Source organism: Talpa europaea (assembly GCF_964194135.1).
Source record: "Talpa europaea genome assembly, chromosome: 1".
NCBI classification, from domain to species: domain Eukaryota; kingdom Metazoa; phylum Chordata; class Mammalia; order Eulipotyphla; family Talpidae; genus Talpa; species Talpa europaea.
The window spans coordinates 86,921,417-86,948,350 of NC_140073.1; the positions used below are offsets into that span (position 1 = coordinate 86,921,417).

The 26,934-nt window shown below is 34.5% G+C and overlaps 1 protein-coding gene across 1 annotated transcript in view; it reads left to right on the top strand.

The window, feature by feature from the left end:
• Nucleotides 1-26,934, top strand: part of ARHGAP15 (Rho GTPase activating protein 15) — a gene marked incomplete at both ends in the record, with an annotated part of 604,948 nt that overhangs the window by 378,074 nt on the left and 199,940 nt on the right. The window contains one exon of the mRNA XM_084254031.1: nt 23,549-23,626. Coding sequence (XP_084110157.1) covers nt 23,549-23,626 — 78 coding nt within the window. The remainder of the gene's footprint in view (nt 1-23,548; nt 23,627-26,934) is intronic.

The window sequence follows — 26,934 nt, forward strand, 5'->3', positions numbered from 1 at the left end:
ATGCCCCTCAACTATTTAACAACATTAAAATGATACCTAGGGATTTGTTGCACAACAATGTGAATGTACTTAACACTTCTGAACAGTACACTTAGAGATAGTTAACATGGTAAATTTTATATTGTGAGTTTTTAACCACAATGAAAACTAAATGATACCATGTCTTTCAAATTCTGATTCCAGCTATAAGCTACTTTGCAGAATGCCTCACCAGATGTTGATCAACACTTTGTCCTCTCTTTATTTTTTTTTTTTCTGAAACACAAAATAGTATGACAAGAATGATACACAAAGTTACATATTTGAGTTAGAGCCTAAAAGCCACCCTGGGATCCATAACCTTGCTTAAAGATTTAAGAAAGGCCTTTAGTCTACTTCTGAAAAGGTCCTTAGCCTCAAAAACTTTATCTCTCAACTTGACTTCTTAGCAGCTGTTATATTTTTTTGCTGTCGTTTGTTTGACAGGATCCAGTTATAGGTTCCGATGTCTGTTTAAAGAAACAAGGAGGCTGTTGGCTTTAAAATTCCCTCTTTGCTTGTGTGATCAGCATTTTCCCAGGCTTTTCTACATAGTTTGCCAAGCAAAGGGACTGACCTTTTGTAGCAAACACTTTTTCATTTCAAAATGCTCACTTTGATTTTTGTCCCATTTTATGCTCATTCCAAACTGTTTACAACCCACTAAAAATGACTGTGAATTATATGTTTGTGTAATGGATTCCTTTTGTGGTTGGAGTGGAATGTTTACTTTGAACAATTAGTTATCTTTGGGTAGATTATAGCAACTTGAAAAAAGAATGACTAAAATTATTATTATACCTCAACTGTTTCTTTTTGGTAATTCTTCCATTGTCACGTGAAGTTTGAGAGAATGTCATGTTAACAAGCCCATGACATTGAAATCAAAATCCACTTCTCTAATTGTGCAAATATTTATTTGGACATATTTGTTAATATCATAAGAAGATATGCTTAGACATCTACTCAGGAGCATACTTACCTGACTCATAAAAATTTAGAACATGGAATGTAAATAAATATATGACTATTTACTCTCTACGTGTTGCATTTGCATGTCAGGTAAGGCTACACATGGATGTATTTGTTATGTAAATACAGGCATAACTATAATATAACTATTATTCTAAGACACAACAAGCTTTATACTTATTATTGTAATTTCCCTGATACTCAGCTCAGTGTAAGAGTCTGCCTCTTGAGAGCCTACCAAGTGTTCACTTACAAAAATAAAACTTACATAGTCTTTTCCCACTGCCTGAGAATCAGGCCCCTAAAGCACAGATCATGTTGCTTTCACTAGACAAGTTCTGCTCCCAGTTCTGCTAATTTTGTACTGTTCATTCTTTCCCACTTTGGGATAATCTATTATAGTTGGATCCAGGCACGCACTAAGGGCTGATACTTCCATGAAGTATGTGCAATTTGTACTGTTTAGTTTGTGACGAGAGTCTTGAAAACTTTTATGATTCTATCTTGTTTCAAAGAGACTTCTGCTTGCTAGTTTTATAAGCAGTGAATGAAAAAAAGTAACAGAAACAAACAAACTGATAAAAATTACATGCTCAAAAAAAATCAAGAGTTCAAGATAAGCACTTTTTCTTTTTCCCCTGAGAATATTTGTGGACTGAACAAAAAATGTGCTCAGGGCACTGACCTATGTATTCCTTTTTTTTTTTTTTTAAAGTGCTTGCTTTTCATGCTTAAAGTCAGGCATTTTCATGAAAGTTTGCAGTGAGTTTTCCTCAGTTGTTATTTTTGAGTTAAAATCAGGACCTGTTTAGTGTGTTGGTGCTTCAGGTTTGTTTTTTGGTTGGTTTTGTTTTAATGTGGCCCCAACTACTGGTCACCTTCCCAACAGCCACAGGTCCAGCCGGGTCCAACTTGGAATGGGCACTCAGTATAGTCCTGCAGAGTCCCTGAGTCTGTAAGAAAGCCACATTCAGGGCTGGAGGGGAGGACAAAATCAAAAACGAGTAAACAGGGAACAGCCAGCAAGAGTATAAAAGAGAAATTGGGAAAAGACAACCAAAAGAAGTCAGAGATGACAAGGTGGAAAGAGAGAAAAAAAGCTGTGCTTTGCAATAAAGAAAACAAATGTGGATGAAAGGGAACACTTTTAAGGTCTGTGATGAAGAGACAACAGACTATTGAACCAGTCACTATCTCTGCCAGTTACCTGACACCTGCTTGTCTGTTCCAGAGAAGGTGACTCTTGCTCATGATGATACTTGTAAGTTAAATCTTGCTGTGAATGGCAAGCTTGCATTGAGTGCTCCCAAATCTTGTGTCTAAACCAGTATAGAAATTCACAAACAGCACTTACTAGTAACATTTAATGGAGGTTATCTACATCAATCAATACACAACAATCTTAACAAAAAGAGAGCTGAAACATAACAGAAGCTAATGTAAGAATACAGGTTCATTTCAATAACCAAAAGAAGTAACGTCCGCAGCAGTGCGGCTCTGGGCAAATCAGTCGCAGAAATTCCCACACTTATGAATCCAGAAAGCACAAGAATAATGTCTCTTCCCAGATAATGTCTGAGTCTAATTTCCAACCTTCACCCCCATTCTGACCCCATTCTAGAGTTTAGGTTCTTAACATACTTGTTCCTTGGAGTCAGTTGGAAGGCAACAGAGCCAAAAGTAATGCCAGAGGAAATCAGCCTTTCATTGTGGAGGGAGAATTTAAATAATGTAACACCTCAGCATGTTGAGATGCAAGATTCTAAAATATCCTATAGTGGTGTCATTTATATCATGGGAGTGTGGATCTGGGAGTTTTTCCATTATAAGACCTTATATTCAGAAGTTAATAGTTCAACCATAAAAATAAACTTGGCTGAAAGTTGGCAGGATGTTTTAGCCTGGAAACAAATGTTTACAAAATTTGGGGGGAAAAATCACATGCATTTGGAAAACTTTCAGGTTTTAAAAAAAGAGCAAAAAAAATAATAAGACTGTCAGAGATTTTCAGATACTTGTTGCCCTGGGATTCAAAATGGATCTTTAGTTTTTAAACAAAAATACTTTATTCTTATTGCATAATGTGAGCCAATTGATTAACAAATAAATTATCAAAACTTGCATAAGACTGTCACTCCATTTTGTGAAATAATCTATTGTTTATTGGTTGAATAAGAATGTATACATTGTATTTTATAGGCATTTTCCTAGAGCTTAAAAATTTATGATAAATAAGAAGTCTTAAATTAATTCAGGAAGCTATAAATGAGACAAAAATATTATATCTTCTGTGGGTTTCATAATGAATAATACTCCCTTTAAAGTATCTAGGAAAAAAATAGCCTTTTCCAATGAATTTTCACACTTTCAAATGAAGTGTGTCTAACCTAAACACTAATCATTGATATACATATACAGTAAAAGAGACACCCAGATTGCAGAAGTGGTTGCACTGGTCTATATAATTGAACATGGCATATCTTCCTCCACAGGATATTTTAGAGTAATTTACTCTTCTCCTTAAAATAATCATGTCAAAGATTCTTCTAAATTCGATGAGAAATTATCGTACAGTCTAACAGGCTGTGGATTTAGAAATGTTTTTCTTGGGTTCAAAATCATCTTTTTTTGCTAGTTTGTATCCCTTTTGCCAAATTTTATATTTTTCAAGTCACTTCCTATTTTGAGTTCAGAAAAAACAATTAACTCCCTCCCCCCCAAAAAAAAATCAAGGGCAGGACACTTTGAGAAGGAAAACTAACTATGCAAAACCAAAATAGCTCAGAAATGATTCTGCTGGAAGAGTTACTGAGGTTATAGTAGACTGTAGAACCAAAAATGTAAAATTTCTTTTTTAAGGATAAGAATGTCCTGAGATTTAGGGTGAAAGCACAACTTATAGAAGAAAAGTATTTAAATTACCTTTAGTGTGTGCTGCTTCTTATAGACAGGATGAATTTGTTTTTAACTCTTCACAAGTGTCTGTCACTTGATGGATTCTTATTAAATGATAACTATATGTAGATGAATTACATTCAACATTGCTTAAATCTTCTTTGGAAAGCTGCACAGCATTACTAATCTTGCTTATGGTTGAAACACAAAAGATCAATGACCAATAGTTGCTGGTTGAAAGCAGCTGCATGATGTACAGAGAATAACATGGTTTACTGTATATGTATATCATCTGCTTTTTAAACATTTAAATCTATTGCTGATGATAGTATATTACCCTGTTCTATATATTTCTTTCAATCTATGCCCAGCTCTATGTTACGCCTCTGAAATTATGTTTCCTTAAAATTTTATGCTCATCAATTTTTGGATCCTCTATTTAAGTTCATCATCCAGCAGCTACTAGACTATCCATTTTCTACTCATTTTCATCAAAATAAGTGATATTCCATTAGGTACCATTTCAACACTGATAGTGTGTTATTTTTCATCAAATAATAAATGGCCATTATGAGTCCTAAGTTATGTGCCTAAGAAAGGCCAGTTGTAGGCTCCAGCCTCATAAAAACAGAGCTGAGTCCCTCCTCTTTCCTTTTAATTCAGATTTCAAATTCCACATTGGTGTTTTGTGTTCCCTTTGATTTATCTCACCTTCGTGATTCATTTTCTGTGTAAATTTTCTATGTTCATTTTCTGTGTAAATCTTCTATAAAAATCTCAATTTTTATTTTGCTGATTTTTTTAAGTTGAAAGAGTCTGTCAAAGAATTTGAAATGTGAAATATATGTCAACCACCCGAACCTATCAATTTGATGCTAATGAACACAGAAACCAATACTCTAAATTCTGACGTGATTTTGCTATTGAATATTGATTTCATTTCCTCCAAATTTACTTCACCATTGAAGAAAGCTAAACTCTGCTGACACAATCAAAAGCTCTACAAAAACTTTGAATACATCAGTGCTATTAAAACAGGCCTATTACCTTTCTCATTTTAAAAGGGATGTTCTTGTTATGTTTTGCATTTTTGACAGTTTGGGATCACTTAATCCTTTATTCTTCCTACAGAGCAGTGGAACACCTAACAAGGTATTATAATCACTGCAGTAAAATTATTTTCCTTTTGTCTTGAAGATAGGTAGTTGGTGTATTTGAAATCACATGGCATAATAGTGGAGTCCATGTGTTGTGCACAAGTTTGACGCCATAAGAAACATGAATTTCCTCTGGATTTAATTCTTAACTCTAACATTTCATGCTACTCATTCTCACCTTGTGATCACAATCAAACCTATAACTTAAAGATCTCTTTAATGATTTCAAAGTCTTTATTTTATTTTTTAAAGATTTATTTAGTTATGCATAGAATAACTGGGTTGTAGGCCAGTAGTGAAGGGGATGAGAGGATTCAGCAAAGACAGAGTGGGGAGCAGAACAGACAGATTGACTGAAATACACTGCTGAGGGGAACAGCAGGCGAGACAGGAGCAGTCTGCTGTGCCATGTGAGTTACCTCCCTGTTGGAGATTGAACTCATGCCTTAGTGTTGATAGTGCTGAGACTTGATGCTTACATCATCAGGGAGGCCCCAATTTCAAAGACTTTATAAGAATTTATTCCCCATGCTGTCTCTTACACTAAAACCTGAGGTCTAGGAACAACCCTTTTGAATTTTCCTCTGGCACTTCAAACTCAACCTTTTCGTGCTGAATTTACCACTTTCCCCATTATACCTGTTATTCCGTCTTTACTCCTTAACTCAATCAATGACATCATGATCTATTTTCCTCATTGCGCTAAAAAGTGTGAATTATCTTACATTCTCTCTCATTACACACACCATCATTCACCAACTCTAGTGATCTCTACGGTCCCACTCCCCCTGGAATCTGAGTCTTCTTTTTACCTCCTGCAGTTTCTATTAGACACACATAATTTCTTTTGATATAAATCTCCAAATTGAGATCATTGCCTTTGTTCTCATTTCTGCCTGGACCACCTTTCTTAATGCCACCAAATCATCCCTCTTAAATTCCAACAAAGATTGTGTTATCCTTTCTTAGAACCATCCAGTATTTCTTCTTCCCCATCAGGATAAGCAAAATTCCACTAATTAGTTGATTAAAAAAAAAAAAAGGATAAACAGATGACTATCTACTGTCCAGAAAATAGAGGAACTGTCTTAAAAATGAAACTCAGGATTTGGTGATTTTCTTTTGCAGTGTGCTATGATATGTATGCAAATCCATATCTGGACAACGTAAGATATTTGCAGTCATCTGGAATAGGCTAGAACAAGATAGCAATACAGAAAGGACTCTGATGATGTTCAGTAGTGGTTTGAGAGAACACATACTTCCTCATCTGTAACAGAAAGAAACCAGCTCTCAACAAATAGTGTTAAATTGTTTCATAACTTCAGGAATTCAGCTAACTAAAGCCAAATTTGGTGCTTTAAAGACCTACCAGTGTTATAAGAGTAGTACTATCATTTTCCTGGTTCAAATAAATTATATTCTTTTATATACAGATCCCCAATCATTGAGCCTGCTTCCCTGTAAGTTTGTGTATAATTTTTCCTATTATCACCCCCTAGGTCTCTTTCACCATCACCACTTTCCAGGCATCTACCATCCACTGAATAGCCATGTTTCTGATTATCTTTTCCCAAATGTATTAGCTTGCATTATTTAAGGCTGAATCTCATTTTATTATTTCCTGCTCACATTTCTAAACTCCTTAAGTCTATTTGTACGATTCTTTTGTCTTCACAGATGTCCACAGTTCCTCCCAATTTAGTATCATCAGAAAATTTAATTAATCCTCTGTTTACCCCTCCTTCTAATGAAACCAGTCCCTTGTTTCATTTCATCATACAAAGTAAAAATGTATTGGCAATAAAGCAGTCTGAAGAAACGTTCCCTCACTGTAGGAGGGGAAGTTAAGGATACAGCAAAGAACCATGTGGTGAGCAGCGGACAGGGCAGCAGGGTGGTGAGCTAGTTTGCTATTGCCCTAAAGCAAAACCTTTTTCACAGCAACCACACTTTGGCAGATCGCCTGGGTTGGTGCTATTGTGTGTGTGTTCAGAAGGTAGCTATATTACCCTAACTAAAGATTTTTTTACTAAGATATATTTATTTATTGATATGTGAAAAGAAAATTTAAAACTATAAATACAAATACAAAGATAAGCCAGTAACATTTCAGCAATGTTGTTATAAACCTAGATATGAATATATACATCTAGATATATACAGGCTCAAAATCATTTTTGGTGGACTTTTTTCTGATACTCACTATGGCCTAAATTTTTATCTCAGTTCATAGCTTGATAAATATTTTAAGTCCAAACTATCCCTTGGGTTTAAATCAGATTCCTTATAGATAGTAGATTTAGAGAATAAAAGCACTTTTTCAGTTGTATCCAACAGGCAAATGCCAGTAAAAAGATATTTTAACCTCTAGAATTAACAGGGTAGAAAAGTTACTTGATATGAGAAAGGGCCTTATTTGTTAAGTCTAGGGTAGGCAAGTTTATGTTCACAGAATTACACCGAGTTTTTGTGTCACACAGATTATGAGGTGATTCATGTAAAGGAGCAAAGATGATACTTATTAAGCACTTACTACGTGCCACACATAGTGTTAGTGCTTTCTGACATATGAGTAGACTTTTAATATAGATTAAAATTATATATTAACCACTACCTAATACTCTGTTAACTGTATTCCTAAGTCCAATACAATTTTCTAAGTATTTGCCATGTTGCATATGAAAAGTCAAATTTTATAATGTGGATAGACTAGTATAAATTAATTTGCTGCCATAGGAAAAGAAGAACTTTCAACTTAATGCCTTGATTAGGACAGGCAGATGGCAGACCATTATCTCCATTGTTAAATACAGAAGACAATGCATATTCACAGTGGTGAAATGAAGGCTGATATATATTTTACATATAGCACAAGGGTCACCAAAGAATTCATCACCCAGGGGTGGTGTTAAAAAAATGATGACTAGAATAGTATTAAGAAATACGAGTCAGACTTGTATTGTTTTTCTAGTGAGAAAAATCTGATGCATAATGCATTCTTATGAGAGAATTTTCTCAGATGCCAAGACTTTACAGGCATAACTTCCATAAGATTTAATGGGAGTTTTCCTGCCAGCACCTGTTACAGTTAGGGTTCTTACTTTTCACACATAATCCAAGACTGGCTTGCAACACTGACTTGGAAAAATTAATATATTGAAACCTTCTTGTAATGTTTCCTCACGTATAACGTTCATCTTTTAATCCTTGGTCTGATATATGTATGTCCATGTTTTCTATTCAAATTCTTTTCCCACCAGAAAGACTCCTTTTCATAAGTATTTTTTTTTATGGATAGGAGCAGATAAAACAATTTTTCTTATGGGGAAGCCAGTGGGAAAGATACAGAAGGGGTTGGGGACAGTTATCAGACTAAAAGTTGAACTAATGCTAGATATCTACTCTTCTTGACTGAAAATAGTTCATGAGACAGACTAGATTCCTCAGCAGCCAACAGAAGCAATTAGAGTACCATGTGCAAAAACCAATAACTAATAACTCTAAAATAAGAATCACAGATCAAATGATATAACTTAGCCACATTTACCCTACTTTTAAAGACTAAAATATAGAGCCTTTAATATTGAAAAAGATATTCTATTTAAACCCTGGAGAAATCTGTATGGGGTATTTTGTATATAGGAGAAAGAATTAAGAGAATTCTTAAATTCCACATTTCACTTCCACAAATTCACATCCCCCCAAAAGGGAAAATGGTCTCAGTGCTTCTATTCAACTAAAATTGCTGTAGATTGTATAGAAATACTATTTTATGAACAATAACCTCCTTTGTCTACTGTTTCTAACATACATGTCATGTAAGAGTGAAAACAGACCTTTATACTCAGAGTCCCACATCTTTTGTTGTTATTGTCCTATTTGGTAGGATGATTTCCACTTGTTTGGCATTATCAAATAGTGAATTTTATCTGCCTATTTATTATGGGATTTCATAACTAATGATGTTATGTAGCAGGGTCAGAGTTAAAAGGGATCTAAAACCATGAAAACTGTTTGTAAATTTTCTCATAGGAGCAAAATGTGGGGTTTGAACAAAGATAACTCCAGGATAGATAAGGAGGTTTTTGGGTCTCCTTTGTGCCCTACCTTTTTCTTTGCTAGATGTTGACATTACTTTGCAGTGTCCCTTTGAGCACTTTGCTGATACCCAATACCCTCCTCTGCCTCAGGAATATCGTATACTTTATATTATGCCATATACCTTCACTTATGGTTCAGATATCCATGTAACTTTTTTGAGCATTACTTTGAGTACATTTGCTTTAAAAGATATTAATAATTCATCATTAAAAGCACCATGGAAGAAAGGGTTTTGTTTTGGGGTGTGTATGTGTGTATGCACTAAGGCAAAAAGAGGACAAAGCATGTTCTGTCCCTGACCTTTAATACCTTCCTCTTCTCTAAGGGTTTTGTTTGCTGCATGCACACTTTGCTCTAAATTTGGGTGAAATAAGGTTTTTATTTTCTTTTGCTAATCTGGCCAATAAATTAATAGAAATGCATTCTTTTTCTGGATGCAATAGTTTTGTTTGAAAACTTGAAGGTAGATTGGGAATCTAGTACCTCATGAGTCTGCCACTCAGGGAATGTGTCTCCAGCTGAAACTGATGAGCTTTAGGCTAGTTATTGGGGAAAATATGGAGGCCAGGAGAGAGATGAGAGGTTATCAGATGGAGCCTGCAGACTATACACAAAACATTTCTCATATGATGGAATGCTACTATAATGATAAAAAAAATCATGTTTCAAGATAATTTGTTTAGACAAACTGAAAAATGTGACTCACCTCCCCCAAATCTTTAAATACAGTAAGAATTGTGCAGTTCCCTGTGTCTTGGTGTATCTAAAAATATCAGGAAATTTAAGCAGGGTGAGCATTTGAATAATAGCAACTTCCCTTTGGGATTAATTCAAAGTCAATATGGCAACCCACTTCCTCTTTCTGTTCCTCCCATAAGGTATTACATTTGACCCCTTGCTCTCCATCCCTTCCTGTCCCACATCCTACACAAGTGAAACCTTGTTGATTTGCCTCCCCGTTGGATAAAGCCTGCTATCAGAACAGGATCTAATAGATTAATCCACACTGAAGTACACATAACTACTGAAGTTTGATGTGAAAACCATCTACAGTATTTAAAGGAAATGTAGAAAATTTTAACTATCACAATTTGTACATAAAGACAACTATATGAAAAGAATGTTAAAAAACATATTTTCTGAAGGTTTCTAAAAAAATGACACAAAAATAGCCTCTATAATTATTAAGACATTAAAATTAATTAGAACTTGGATGCCAGTGGTGTAAAATCAAGGCCTTCAAATTGATAGTCTTTTGTTTCCATCTTCTATAGCACTTTAAGAGTCAGCTATAGTGATTGATCATGGATTTTCTAATACTAGTCTCAAATCTCAAAATCTGTAACCCTTTGGAGGAAATGGGGTTAATTAATACACTCTTTATTTAAGTTACATTTAATGGAAAACATGAAATATATTTGTAACTTGATTTCTTACCACTTCAAAAATAACAAATATGGGGTAGACACTCAATACAGATTGCATTAATGAACATTGTCATATGTGATGCATTACTATACCTCTTACCATGACAACAGATAAGAAAGAAATGATAGACATTAAATATCTAATGATGCATTGCATACACACAAAGATACATATATATGCATATATTTCAATATACTTCTGATATTGACCTATGTGAGATAATCATAGAGAAGCAGAAAATATGGTTTGTATTATGCCAGTGCTAGATGAGTTCAAATAAGGGAACAACCATATTGGAATGTCTTTTATTTTTTAAGTCAACAAGTAATGTTTTAGTAACTTGAGTATATGCAATTCTTTTAAGAGATGGTTAATAGCCCTCATGTAGTCAAGAATGAAGCTGAGAAGATAGGTCTCTCCTGTACTACTTAAAGAAAACTTCACCTACTCTTTCTACGTATATGGTGATAGTGGGAACTAAGAAGACCAAAGTCAATGCTAACGCTGACCTTTCAACCGCATGTTCATTTTTTGTACAAATACTAAAATCATCAATGGCATAAATGGTCCAGGGATAATTAAAGCTCCTGGGCCTTCCCGGTGGCACTGTGGGTTGAGCGCAGCACTGTGAAAGTGTCCACAGCCTCTGCAGTGTGGATTCAGTTCCCAGCAGGCCAGGGAGATACACACATGGCGCAGCAGACCTCTCCTGTCTTGCCCGCTGCTCCCCTCAGCAGTGATTTCAGTCCATCTGCCTATTCTGCTCCCCGCTCTGTCTCTGGTGAATTCTCTTACCCTCCCATGCCTCTGGCCAGTACCCCAGTTCTTATATAAATAAAATAAATCTTTTAAAAAATTAAAGCTCCTAATTATGGAAAATTATCATATATTTCAGCTGTATTATAGAGAACTCATATATTTGAATCTCCAATGCAGGTGGTGATTTGTCTAATAGTGGAATCATTTGTAAAATATTTAAATTTTGATTCCCTTTGTGTGGCTCATTAAGATTTGGAATCTGATGTAATGGATCTTAAAGCATCTTTTGGCTAAATTAGAGATACAAAATAGAGCTTTCATGGCCATCAGATTTATGATAATCTCCCAGTATTTTTCAAATGAACCTATGGGAATATAAACCCACTTCAATAATAAAGTAAGTGCCATTATCATTGTCCTCAAGAATAATATGTATAAGCATATATATAAACATATGCACATGTGTATACACATTAACAAACAACACTCATATACATATTATAAAATAGTTGGAAAATACATAAAATAATTTAAAACATGAGAAAGATTTTTATGACCCCATCTTACAGAGATTATCACTGTTAACATTGCAGTGTATATCATATATATTGTTTAACTGTTTCAAGATATAATGTGAAATTGAACATATAGTGGTGTTTCCTTCTAAAATTGGCTATAGCACAGATATGCCAACACAAGATGTGCTGTAAATGTGAATATATTAGAGCTCGCAGACACTAACATTCACTATCAGTCACTAGCATGTATCTGCATGCAGGATTCACTGTTAGCACCTCAGAATAATGCTAATGCTATACTCCGTAATATCAAAACTGTCTACTCTTTGTTCTTTTCTGTATCTCCTGCATCTAGTGAACTTTCAGTACATAACAAGTGCTGAAACAGTATGTTTTAAATTGTATGGAGAATTGGAATTCACCAACTCAAGGTTTTTCCACCTCAAATATACTGGGATGTTTTTGTCATTTCAGTTAACCACAATTTAGCACAGCTTCATCTGCTGAACAGGGAGGATTATGCACTTCCACCTTTTCTGTTTCTCAGAAGTATTAACAAGTATTCTGTTTCTCAGAAGTATTAACTACCTGATAGTTTCTCTTATACTCTCATAAAGAAAACAATCTTGTTTATGTTTCCTGAGAACGGGAAATTTCCATTTTTTCATTCTAACCACTGCCATGGTCTGGAGTGTCTTCTTAGACTAGGAAAGAATTGAAGAACCCTAGAATTTCTCAGCAGTTTGTAAGAACATCAGTAAATTGAAAGAAACATCTTGTCTGTTATCTAAATAGGACTTTGCTGATGGTTAATATGCTCAAACAGGTTTGTAGACGATTACTTTTGTGTCTAGAACTCAGTTTTATTCACCCACTTTAGAAGCAGCAGCCAGGACTCAACCTCACCTGAGTGCCTAGCAGAGGCAAGCCATCAAAACCCTCCAGGAAGTGGCTAGCCAAAGAGTCTGAATTAGAGGCACCTCCCCAAAGAAGATCAAAAGTTATGCTCCACCAACACAGAGACACTGAGAAATGGTTGAATGTGTTCTAAATTAAACTGCCCTGGTGGTGAGCAGAGATCTGCCAAAATCTTTCAATTAATCACTTTTACCTTCAGGGCAGAGTTAGGCCTTAGAGTATTTCAATAGGTTTTTATTGGAACAGGGTTATTTCAGATATTAAACTATGTTGCACAAAGTAAAAATAATGTTATTTTTAAGTTGCTACTCTTGTTAAATAAAAGTTGGCAAGCATTCTTGGGGTGTGTATTGTGTCTGTGTATTTGGGTATGTGTGTGGCTTTTTCCTCTGCCATAAGCCTCATTGATTAAAAAAAAAAAAAAAAAGAAAAGTGAACGGCCATGAATTTAGTGGTAAATATATAATCATTTTCATTAATAATATGTTGCACATAATAGAGGAAAGGTTTTAACTTTATAATTCTCTACAACACAATTGAGATTTTTTTTCCTACATCTTCAGCAGTAAGTTAATTAGAATCACCTGCATTTCCTTGGGTGGACACCAAATGGATTGCAAACAAAAACAGATTAAAATAGCTGCTGGAACTCATGGCATACAGATGACAAGATTCACAAAAAGGACAACAAGGCACTGAAAATGTTCGCTTTTCAAACAGTTTTAGAGGAAATTTAGCTCTTGCGACTTCTCTGTAAAAGCTGCTTGTAAGTGTTTTGCTGAAAGGCTAGAATGGCTTTGTTTCTGATCCCTTGATGAGTGAGAGAAATGTTTAAGAAAGATCACTTTACAGAGAGATTCAGGCTGAAATGCGATGACTGTGATTCAAGCCAAGCCAAAAATTACAGTTCAGAATGAAAGGGGAGGGACGTGGTTTGGGAATCCATTTTCCCACATTCCTGAATCTCAATCATCCCAGCCAATGTTTTTAAAAAAGTCCAATGGAAAACAATGAGGTCACTTTGTTTAGATGTTTGAAAAAAAGTAGAGATCAGGGACTGAGAAGTTTGAGGCAAATATATGAATTTTAAATCAATATCTATTTCAAGTATGATGGGATCAAAGGCTGGACTTTATGTAACTTATTATGACTTCATCACAAAAGGAGTTACTTTTTGGTATTTTCTTCTTGTTTGTGTTGGTAAGCCTTATACTGCATGTCTTTAACTTATGAAAGGGTTCGTGGCCAAAATTTTCAAAGGAAAAGAAGTGAACGTGGGCAAAATCTATGCACTACTCCGTCCTAAGGAAAGGTTCCAAGCTTTCCTTAGAAATGGCATCTTCAGGAAGATGATTTTCTTTCATTAAATCTGCTGTATTACCCCCAAAGCTGTGGTCATTCATTACTGTCTGGACCTAAAGTTTTGCTGGGGGATTTGCTTGCAAACTACCAGATGATAATGGCAGACCAAATTAGACTGTTTCTTCTTGTTACTCCTATTTATTTTAAAGAAAGATTCTGAGCAAGTAACAATACCAAAAGGGTGATTAATTTACATTATCATGATCACAGCATAAAATAACAATGTAACTCAAAAGAAAAGAAATTCAGAGAATGATATGAGATGAACCAACTACAACCTCCAATTTCAATATCTTCTAGACACATGAGATTTTTCATTCAAGACAAGAGCTCTCACTAAATAATAATCAGAATCATTAGCTAATATTAATCTTCAAGACTAAGATTTTTTTTTAAAAAAGAAAGAAATATGTAGGAGAATTTATTAGACTGTTTCCAGGTACTTTATTATCACTTCCAGAAATCTTCTTGGTTGGTTATCTTTAGTCACATTAAATCAAGGATATTAAGTTTCCTGGTGAAATTTTACAGGCAAATTCAAGATCTTGCTGTGATCCTGCTTACTTTGAGATATTTCTGGAATGATTTTAAGACTGGTACAATTCTATAAATCATATTTATGTCTATCATCCCACAGACTTCATACTGTTAGGGCCCAAATTCTTATCTGAATTTAGACAGTTATGTAAGAACCCATGTGTAAGAAATGAGGTAGCACACTTAAATACCAGCCTTAAATGATCCTTTCATTTTACTTGGGGATTAAGCAGGATATACAAATTACCTCCATCTGTATCACACTAGCTGTGTTGGAATTTTTCTTATTTACCTTATTTTGAAAATCTATAAGTTAAGAGGCAACGGACCTAGTAGTAAGTCTGAATAGAATATGAGTTAAGTATGTGGATGTTATATGCAAAAGCATATAATGCTTTTTAATGCATAAAAAGCATGATAGTAAATGGACACTAATATCTAGCTCTTGGTAATAATGTGGATTTTTAATATAGTATCGTCCAAATTTCTGGATTTTAACAGCTTAGATTATTATCTCCCATTATGAGATAATTAGTGAAATACTACAGCAAGAACTAAGTATAAATAGAAGGGGGGGGGATTCCAATAGCGAATAATGATGGTACACATTGAAAAAGGATAACTTTTGTATTCCTGGCAACATTTAAAGAATTCAGTATGATTTTATTCTATTTATTGAAGTAGCCAAAATCTACCTTTTTTTAATGTAGCAATGGGAAGCTGATACAATAAATTGTTTTCCAAAATTTTTCTGACAATGTAACTCTATTTAAAATAATTAATAATATTTAAAGCAAGATACCAGTCCACTCACCACAGATACTCTCCCCCAAGTACTATTGTTACAGAGCTTTAATTTTTTTTTTATTTATGTGTACAAGAACTGAGACAGAGTAGGGAAAAGATCAGGTGGATCTACTGAAATACATTGCTGAGGGGAGCAGACAGGGAGACAGGAGAGGTCTGCTGCACCATGTAGGTTATCTTCCTGGACAGGGATCGAACTCATGCTGCAGTGCTGAGACTTTAACCCCTGTACCACCAGGAAAGCCCTGTTATAGTTCTTTTAGAAGCAAAAAAAGCATACCACATAGAACTAATAAGAAAACACAGCCAATAATGAACTTAACACTCAGGATATTTTGTCCTTTGCATATTCCAATTTTAAGTTTATCTTTCAAAGTGCCCAAACAGGACAAGACTGATCATCATATCAGGACTGGGCAGAACAAGAAATATTACATACATACACACCCACACATACCTACACACATGTACAGGTAATTTTTTTTTTTTTACTGGATACCTTAACAATTTTATGTCCTAGTGTAGCATCTCAAAAAGGTGGATGGTGAAGAGTGGAAGGATTTGAGCTTAATCACCTAAGTCTTCAATAAAAAGTACATGAAGTAAAATGAACATCTCTCCTCTGATCAGGATTCTCTGAGTTTGATAACACTTACATCCTTAGTCCCATTCATAATTTTGCTTACTTTTGCCCTTTCAACTTTTGGATGTGTAATTGAATTCAACTTTCAGATGTTTAAGCAAAAGAATGGTTTATTTTTTAGCACCACAGGTTTTAGCACTTTCCTCAGGAAAAAAAATCATTCTCTTAATGATCTCAATGTATTTTTTTTTACAAAATGGCAACAAATATATATCATTTTCACATATAAAGAAGACAAAATTATTTTCTGTGTGAATTTACTATAAAATACCTGGTGGATAAAAACATCATCTTAATCAGAAATGAATAATCAAAAGTGGACTGTTACCAAAATTAAAAAACAAAAAAAACTAGTGAAAGAAAATCAAAGATCAGTATTTGGTGTAGTATTTAAAATACTAAGGAAAACTCCTTTAAACAATTTGCTAAATAGAACAAGTATTTATAGCAGAGAAGAAAGGTAAGACAAAATATGAAAATGAGATGAAAATTGGAAGGAAAAGTCATATAATATATAGAAGAGAGAAATAAAAACAGTTTAAGTAATAAAGGGAACACTGAAAAATAGCAAACATTACAATAGAAATTTACGTAAATAAAGAAAATGACAAGAGAGAGAAAAATAAAAAGAAATGAGGGGCAGTCTAATTTTGGACCCTGAATTAACAATTTTTCTCAGCATTAAAACTGAAGACACACAGAGAGTATTTTAAATATTTCCAATTTAATCCTTGGTCAATTATGACCCATGTACTAATAAAGAAAATTTTATAGCAATAATTTCACAATCTGTTGAAACCTTTGCTTTCAGCGTTAAAAATTCTGTTTTATGAAAAACAATGTAACCCCCCCACTCAAGTAGGCAGACAGGGAAAACATGTCTGAAGCTTCTTCCTCAAAAAAAAATCCCAATGAAATAATAGAAAAGATATGTTGACCAAAAAAGAAGAAAACATAATGATGCTGAATACAGAAAAGGTACCATTGGCAGTCCAGAAATAGAAATTCCAGGAAGACAGAAAGCAGATGGGATCAAACAAGTGGGGAAAATAGAGCAAAAGGAACACCATTCCCAGACAACATAATTAGGTACAATTCTTTCCAGGGATGTCCTAGAGACAACCCAAACTTAGAGTTAACAAATAAAAGAGCAGAAATTATCAAAAGGGTGGTAAATTATGCAATTCACTAAAGATTGGGTAGCATCTGGGAGTTTTAGAGCCTTCTCCACTTAGCCTGTTCCAAAGAAGCACCTGTAGTGACTGTCTCAACCTGCAGACAAGTTCAGGAATGACAGACGGGAGGATTCTGAATTGTGAAAATGCACTAGAGAATGAGATACCTCAGGTCGTCTGCAACAGATACAGAGTTAGAGAACATGCCAGTGATCATAAGAGTTAAAATATTGCATATCCAAAATAAAGTCTTTGTGGGCCTCCCCGGTGGCGCAGTGGTTGAGTGCTGGGTTGCGAAGCTGCCTACAGCCTCTGCAGTGCCGGTTCGATCCCCGGCTGCTCCCCGGCCACCAGAGGAGGGTCCCACATGGCGCGCAGACCTCTCCTGCCGCCCGCTGCTCCCCTCAGCAGTGTACTTAGGTCCTTCTGCCTGCTCTGCTCCCCGCTCTGGCTCTGGTGAATTCTCTCACCCTCCCGCGCTTCTGACTGTACCCAGTACTTGTATAAATAAATAAATAAAATAAAATAAATCTTAAAAAAAAAAACTAGAATTGGTCTTTTAAAAAAATAAATAAATAAATAAAGTCTTTGTTACTTTGTTAACTGAAGAACCTATAGTCTACTGTCTATTCACCACTTACTCATCCTACAGGAAACACTCTCTCAGCCTGCCCATTTAAGGTTGAAACCAGTTTGGGGTATGTTCAGGTAAAGATGTGTTCAACAGAAATACCCATGACAATATTTATTCTAATTAATTTTTTCTTTCAGACACAAATTAATCTTTTATTTGAACAAATTCCATCTTAAAGAAATTCTACATGTTGAGAAGAGGGACAATAGAAGAAAGAAAATATCAAACAAATAACAAGAAAATATTTTCTGATTGAGATGTCTTGATATACATGCAGTTGAGTGAAATTTTAGTACAAGTTTTAAAAGAAAAAATTTTTTCATTCTGAAAGAAAAAGCAATTGAGTCCAAAAGAATGAAAAATAATTTGATATAACCCTTAACAGCAGGGATATCTGAAAATAATGAATGTTATTTTTCAAAGTTAGGAAAACAAAAGGTTATGAAACAAATCAATATTCAAATCAACAATCAATTATGAAGCCATGGAAAGGTGTCATTGAGATGGGAAAGACAAGAAAACTTAGCAATCAACATAGTTTTATAAAAAAAAAAAAAACTTTAAAATCATTCCAAGAAAGAATAACAGTGAAACACAAGAAAAGAACAATAATTGACTCTGACCTGGAGTTGCACTATCCAATTGGTAGTCACAAGCCACATGTGGTTAATTTATTTAAAATAAACTAAAATAAAGATTCAGTTGCATAGTTGCATTAACCACATTTAAGTGCTCAGTAGCCAGCCATATGACTACTGGTTTGGGCAATGAATATGATTTCTATGATGACAGAGAGTTCTGCTGGGCAGTACATAATTTGAGGAAATAACAAACCTAGGAAAAAAAAAAAGAAGAGGATGCATTAGAACTTGACTTTTGAGAGATCTCCTCTGTGAAACAAAATTTTGATATTGAACCCAACCACACTCCATTCGTTAAAAGAATGGCTAATATTAACCCATAGAAAACGTACAAACCATTCATAATGAATGAAATAAGAGGTAAATGTTGAGAATCTAAGCAATAAAATCATAAAGAAAAATGTTGGTAGTGATAGAGGAGAGAAGGGTGAACACATGAGGTTTCTTATTGTCTCTATAGGACAGGGGTAATGATATATAAAGAGACAGAAACTGATAAATGCAGCTAATAATAATAAAGAGGAAAATGGTACATGGATAAGTTTTTTTTAAAAAAAAATATTTATACAAGCACTGGGTACAGTCAGAAGCGCGGGAGGATGAGAGAATTCACCAGAGCCAGAGCGGGGAACAGAACAGGCAGACGGACGAAGTACACTGCTGAGGGGAGCAGCAGGCGCAGCAGGAGAGGTCTGTGCACCATGTGGGACCCTCGCTGGCGGCCAGGGATCAAACCGGCGCTGCAGAGGCTGCGGGCAGCTTCGCAGTCCAGTGCTCAACCTCCGCTCCACCAAGGGAGGCCCGGTACATGGATAAGTTTAAGAACTATGAAAACAGTGAAAATTTTTACCTCTTTTGATAGGAAGTCAATAAAGACCATTCAAAGTTCGTAGACTAATTAGCAGAAATATGACACATCACATAAAGTAAGTAGCAACAAAAAAGAACTGAGACATTATTAACAATAACTGTCTTTAGACAGCAGCATGGGGTGCTTCCTCTTCATTGTGTATCTGAGTGGTTTGTTTTATGAGGGAAATGTATTTGCCTCTACAATAAAAAAAACTTTTAAAATGATTATTATAACGTCATAATGTTATCCTATAGAATAAAGTCATTCTTGATTGTTGATCAGAATTATGTCAACTGCTTCCTGAGGTAATCACTCTTGAAAGATGAGCATCTCACAAAAAATTAGTACTCATTAGATAAAGCTTGAAATAAATGTAGCATAACACCAGTCTTTGAAACAGAGTAGAAAGTTAGAACTTCAAATTATATCCTGTACTCTCAGTCATTGAAGTTAAAGTGTGAGAACAGATAAGTTAGCAATACAAGATTGGAAACACTTCAATTTGGAAGAAGAGAAATAGGTCTGAATGATTCAAAATCCTCCCTTCATGTTAATTTCTGAGCCCAAGCAGATTTTGCTAAAGACTGAGAGAGAAATGTGCAGCTCTCTTTGGGGACAGACTGGCTGTCCCTGTGCTCAGTGGTTCTTGCCAGAGGGAGAAGCTAGAAGTTCAAAGTATTGTGAGAATGACTCTTCTTGTGGTAGTTCTGGTGTCCTAGAATTAGGAAAGGCCATAAATCTCAGGAGAGGGCCTGTTTGTACAAAATTTCCAGCCTAAATTTTAGACTCCTGAGTTTCAGATGCATTTTGTTATATTCCCGAAAAACAAGAACATTTTGAATACATCTCTCAACTAGGCTCAATCTCCATATCTTCATGGTTTGTTCATTATTCAAGCTACCAAGAATGTTGCCTAATTTATAGTTTGCAACTATTTTAACAGGCTCATCTGCATTATTAAAAGCTGCCCATATTTTGGCAGATAAGCCACTGGATTCTGGAAGCAGTGCTGGTCTCTTAGATTTCTTTTTGGAAACTGTCGTAGATTTATGGTGGGAATTACTCATGACAGCTGCATTCTTTCCACTGGGTTTAGACCACTATTGGGTCTAATAACTCCTAATTGTGTGTCTAACATAGTCTAAGATTCTTCAGAAGAAATGGGGTACAGGAGAGTTTTGAAAATCCCCTCCAGCAGTATTCAGTGATTTCTGTCAATGATAAACACTATTTTGAAACTTAAGACAGTCAGCTGATGATGAAAAAATAAAGGACACTTGGTGAATATGGATTTCTTCAGAGCATCTTTCATTACTGCTGCTAATGCCAGTCTGATTTTAAAAAAAAAAGTAAAATGATTGGTTTCATAGTGTTCCCAAAGTATTTTTAGCATAATGGGCAAAATTCCTGTTGACATTCACAGTCATGGTATTTTCTTGAAAGAAGTATCTCTCAAAGTGATTTTTTACCAGATTTCACCAAAGAAAAACATGGGTACCTTGAAGACATTGCTCGTTTAAAATTCACACAAGGCCTAATTATATTTCCAAAATAAGTAGTTTCCAATCCAGCAAGGATAATGTGGTCACAAAAAGGATGTCCAAATCCACCAATTTACATTGGTTTGGTTTGGCATGACGTTCAAAGTTCTTGGAGTGAAGGAGGATGATGGCACGTGAATGATTGCAATTTGGGTAATAGTCCCAGGACTTTGGGTTTGCCATTCTGTGAGCCATTCAGGAGAAAGCTAATCAACTTCAAGTCTGCACCTATATAGTTTATAACTACCAAAATTCACTGATATGTTCCAGATTATTCTTGCAAAATGTAATACCCTCCTTTTTAATATGTACTTTGTCATTTTCACTCTATTTATGTAATTTAAAAAGTATGATAGCAGGACAGCATGAGCCATTCAAAGCAGGAACCACTAATGTCAGAGATTGGTATCCTTCACAAGATATATGGTGTTGATATCTCTGAATCTAAATGACTTGGAAGTTGTGTCAAGTTAGATTCAAATTGCATCTAATATGTTTTGTTTTACTTCCTCGTACTTTCTGGTTTCTATCTTAAGCCACAAAGCAATTTCTCTACAGTGACTTAGTTCTACAACCACAGTGGTGGCACTGGTCTGAGTTACCCTGCCTGTCTCCATTCCCAGCCCTCCTTCCTTTTATCCCAAAAGAAATTGGGTTATAAATTTAGGATGAGACTGCTTTCTTTAAACAGTATAGTGCTTTCCAATTGCTCATATGTAATATATCTAACCCACACTGTGCTTTCAAATGTTTTTGATTACTGCACTTTAAAAAAAGGGGGAGGGACCCTTCTCATGTTGTAACTTTAAATTTCCATAAGAGCAAAAGAAAGTTTTGGAATACTAGGGAATTCAGTAATTGAAATTCAGTTCACAGCTCTAGACCACAAATGCATTTCAATAACATATAAAATAATATTGGAAAAGGAAGAGTTCTGTGCTTCAAAATGGAAATGAACTTGATTTTATAACTTGTATAAAGAGATACACTTATTAAAGTGAGGCTTAAGTCCTTAGTTTTAATAAAATTTGTTGGAATTCAAGATATTTCATTTTTTATTGACCTCTGGTTTTAGCCCGACTAATTAGCAAAACAAGTTAAACAAAAAATATAGAGTAACTTTTCTTATTTTTAATTATATTAGATGTTAATTATTTCATCTTTAATCATTATTTTAAATAAGCCTAATTGGACTAATTTTTTAAAATTATATTAAGCCTCTTCATTTGAAGAAGATGCCATTGATATTTCTGTTTTCAAAAATATTCTTTTCAAATTTCCTCAGAATAACTAATAACTCAAGGAAAAAAGTCATGACCATTTCCATCTGTCTGTTTGCAGTAGTGAACAAGATGGCATTATTCACCATTTGTGGTTCTGAATGACCTTTGACTTCTAAGTCCAACGATATTACCCAAGATGTCAAAAGTGCCATCATGAAAAATTTACTGTAAGCAATATGAAGCCACCGAAGGTGACTTCCAAAGTATATTCCTTAATGCCTACCTGTTCAGAAAAATTATACATACCCCCAAAAGTGAAAATTTTTGAAACGGGCACACCTACTTGAATGTATAAGTTTAGTATTTTTTAAATCTATCACATTATTTAAAATTTTATAGGTTAAAGTTAAATACAAAATACTCTCTAATGACAAAACAAGAAAAACATGCTTGATAAATTATAAATTTCTGGTTATCTGTACATAAACTAAAAGAACAATATGGCCCAATACTAAAACTAGCAATCAGATATTAGAAAAATTTTAATTAAGATAATTGGCACATTTAAGTTGTCAAATGCATATGTACTTCAAAACTAACTGTGATATCCTTTCATTTACAGACCTGTTTTGTGCTTCAGGAAGAAATAATGTATTTGATTATTATAAATTTACATATCATAGACACTTGCAACACACACAAATAAGTGTCCCACTCATCTCATTTCCTCACAAATTCACAGCTCCTGGGATGGGCCAGAGACTCAGAAATTTATTATTATATTATTTTAGAAGTGATACCTCACACCAATGTATACATTTCAATGTATACATTTCATTATCCCAAGTTACTCTATATTTTATGGGATGAAGGAGTAAAAACCATAGTGAGGATAAATAGGCAGAACAGAGAAAGACAAATGGAGCGGGGAGGGAGCGAGAGAAGGGGAGAAAGGAGGAAGGCTTCACAAATGCCTTGGATTTTATTTCATCTTTCAAAAGGGGCCAATAATGTACCTGTACATAAAGTTTCTTCCCCTACTGTCACCCTCCCTCCATTTTAATTCCTATCTTTTCTTTGAGGATGAATCAACCTATTGTAAAATCTCATGACATGCTACCCACTGATCTCTTATGGTCAACTTGACTCAAATTTGTTGATGATTAACCATCATTGAACTTCATGATTAATTTATTGAGATTGAAATATTGAAGAGCACTCATTTTAGGATACAGAAATTTGTTTTCTCTGTGAGGAAGTGACAGTTGGGGTAACTTACTATTGTCTTCTTTCCCATATTTATGTTTTTCTATTATCTTCTCAGATCTTATATGAATGTAATATGCATCCTTTTTTTTTTCAGGTCTAGAGGCCGATGGCATCTATCGTGTTAGTGGCAATCTAGCAACAATACAGAAGTTAAAATTCATTGTCAACCAAGGTAAGTGATTTTGTCATTTCAGACATTTTTCAGGAGTTTTGTCTCAAACAATATTTGAGTCTCTCTACTGTGTAATTTGGGAATATAAATGATAAAATGTTCTGATGGGAGAAAGGAAAGTTGAAGAAATTAAACAACTAAAAGAGAGAATGAAAAATAACTATAGCACTTCAAGATGAATGGATTAGAGAGAGGGACCAGTTACTACTTTATATGAAAAATGTAATTAGTGGAATATGACAAATTAAAAATGGAGGAATGAATAGCAAAAGAGAAAAAGGAAAACAGCCTAGTTTTGAAAAATATTATTGGGCTATAACAGATACTAGAAAGAGAAAGATAGGTAAATGAATGATGAAATATGTGAGTCAAAATTATAGATATTAGCAAAATATGTAATAGGTAAGTAAAAGGATCAAAAATTAGTAAATATATCTTTAAGGAATTACAAATTAAAAGAACAATGATATACCACTACACACATATTAGGCAGGCTAAAATCTAAAAGACTGACAAAATCAAATGGTGACAAGGATCTGGAGCAATAGAAATTGCAGTGGCAATGAAAAATGGTACAACTCCTTTGAAGATTCTTTGCAGTTTCTTCTGAAAATAAACATTCTATGATAATATTCAGCAATGTGCTCCTTGGTATTTACCCAAATGTGTGCAAGACATGCCCACACAAAAACCTGCACAGTAATTTTTCCATATGCTTTATTCATAATGTAAAACTTGAAAGCAACCAAGATAAACTTCGATAAGTGGATGGATAAACAAAATACAGTTCATCCATATGATGGAATGTTATTTAATTATAATAAGAAATGAGCATTAAAGTCACAAAAAGAATGAGCTATCAAGTCATAAAGAGAATCAGAGGGGACCTCGATGCATTTTGATAAATTAAGCCATATTGAAAGACTATACAATACTTTATGCCAATTATATTACAATCAGGAAAAGGCAAAAGTATGGAGAAAATAAAAGAGCAGTGATAGCAAAGGATTTGAGGGAAAAGAGGAATGAATAGAAGAGCACAGGGAATTTTGAAGATCATGAAACCATTTTATTTGATATTGATACATGTGATGATATACCTGTCAAAATCCATATAATGAACCAAAATAGAGTGAGACTTAATGTAAGCTATGAACTTTAGTTAATGATAATGTATCAATATTAGCTCAATGTTACAACCAATATACCATATTAATGCAAGATATTAATAACAAGGGAAACTGGGGGGAAGGGGTAAATGGGAACTCTCTACCTTTTGTTGTTTTTCTGTAATCCTAAACTTCTCTTTAAATAGATTATTAATTCAAAGCATAAAAAAAGGAAACATTGAAAAAAAGCAAGAGTAAATCATCTTAAGGTGGTGCCACAGATAACAGGTATTACAATCAGACATTTGAAGTAGAACCCACGCAGAGTTCTTCTTGTGTCCTTGGCATTTTTATCTAACATCTATGTGCTTTGTTTCTTATCAGTAGAAATGGGGAAAATACCTTGGAAACATTTTTGAGAATTAAATGAGATAACACAATCCATTCTCTTAGAATGTGAAAAAATCCCTGTTAGTTCAATGCATGTAAGTTTTCCTTTCATTTACAGTCAATGATATTTCATTACCTTCAGGAGAATTTACACAAAGTCTTCATAATCTGGCTTCCCATCTATCTACCTTTGAGCTACCTTCAAATCCTCTAAATACATATATATCACAATGCATTCCTAAATGTACTCTCATATTTACATACTGTTGTATTTCTTCAAGTCTTTGTATACAGTAGTCCCAGCTTATGCACAGTCAGCTTATCTCCATTTCACTTATCTGCTATCAACAGGGATCTGAAAATATTATATACAGTATTTCACACAGAGAGAGATCATATTGTCTCCAAAAACTTTTATTTTTTTAAAAGATTTATTTATCTATGCATACAAGAGCTAGAGTAGGGAACAGACGGGCAGAGTGACTGAAAAACACTGCTGAGGGGAGCAGCAGGAGAGACAGGAAAGGTCTGCTGTGCCATGTGGGTTTCTCCCTGGCCAGCCAGAGATTTAACTCATGCTGCAAAGGCTACAGATTGCTTCATAGTGTGGTGCTTAACTCCTTGCACCAGGGAGACCCTCCAATAACTTTTAAGAGTTGAAATTTGTCTTCTTTTATTATTACTTACCGTTCTTAATTTCTTACTATTTCCAATTTATAAATTAAACTTTATCATAGTATATATATATAAGGAAAAACAGTATCTATAGAGTCCCATACTTTCCAAAGTTTCAGATATCCACTAGAGGCCTTAAAATACCCCAGGGATTAGGAAAAGGGCATGCTATTCTCTTGCCTACACTATTGATATCCTCCTGTCTCTTCTCCCTGCCCCCCCTCACACACAAGCTTCCTGCCTCGTATTTTTCTCCTTAGTCTTTTGCAACCAAATTACAAATATTGTTTTTCCAGGAAGTGTTCAAAAGTCCAGTCAGATTATTTATCTGTGTCCCCTTTTTCTGAGTAGCTGAATTTACAGCAGTATATAGACAACAAACTCTTTAAAGTTCCATCTCTTATAAAATCCAGGAATATAATGTCATCTTTTAGAGACAATGTAATCAAATGTACTTAGTGATTACATTTCAGAAACATTAAAATCTGTAAATCTTGGAATATGAAAACAGGATACTAGTTGAAATGCCTGTATTTTCCATAAATCTCTATATATTTTAGCAGGACTTGATTTATCCTTGAACCTTCTCCCATTATCCAGAGGTAGTCCTGAGACCTCCACAGAGATTTCATAATTACTATTTGTTGAATAATGGGTGTGAGTGTGCATGTGTGTGTATTAGATAGAAGAAGTATTAATACTGTGAAACATTAAACTCCCCAGCAGTTCAGTTTGGGACAGAACCATCCTTTTAAGTGTTGCTTATAGTACATTTACTCAATCGCCACACAATTTTTATTTCAAGAATTTCTATAACTGAGAATTTCCACACCTCTGTCTGCTCACCAGTGCGACCCTTTTGTCTTTCACAATTACTCTCCTTTTTGGGCAAAAGAAAATTATAGAAATAAATTTTATATCATTTATTCACTAGGGCCCTGTTGGACTGAATGAAAGTGTCCCCTCTATGGATTAAAAAATGGATAAAATACCCCAGCCTCATTTTCACTTCTGTTTACAACCAGCTAAAATCATTCTTGTAATATTTTTCATGCTGAAACCATATCCTGATTGGGATTCTAGACAGCTGGGCAACACATTTCTTCTACAAAAAAGAAATTTCAAAACAGAAGC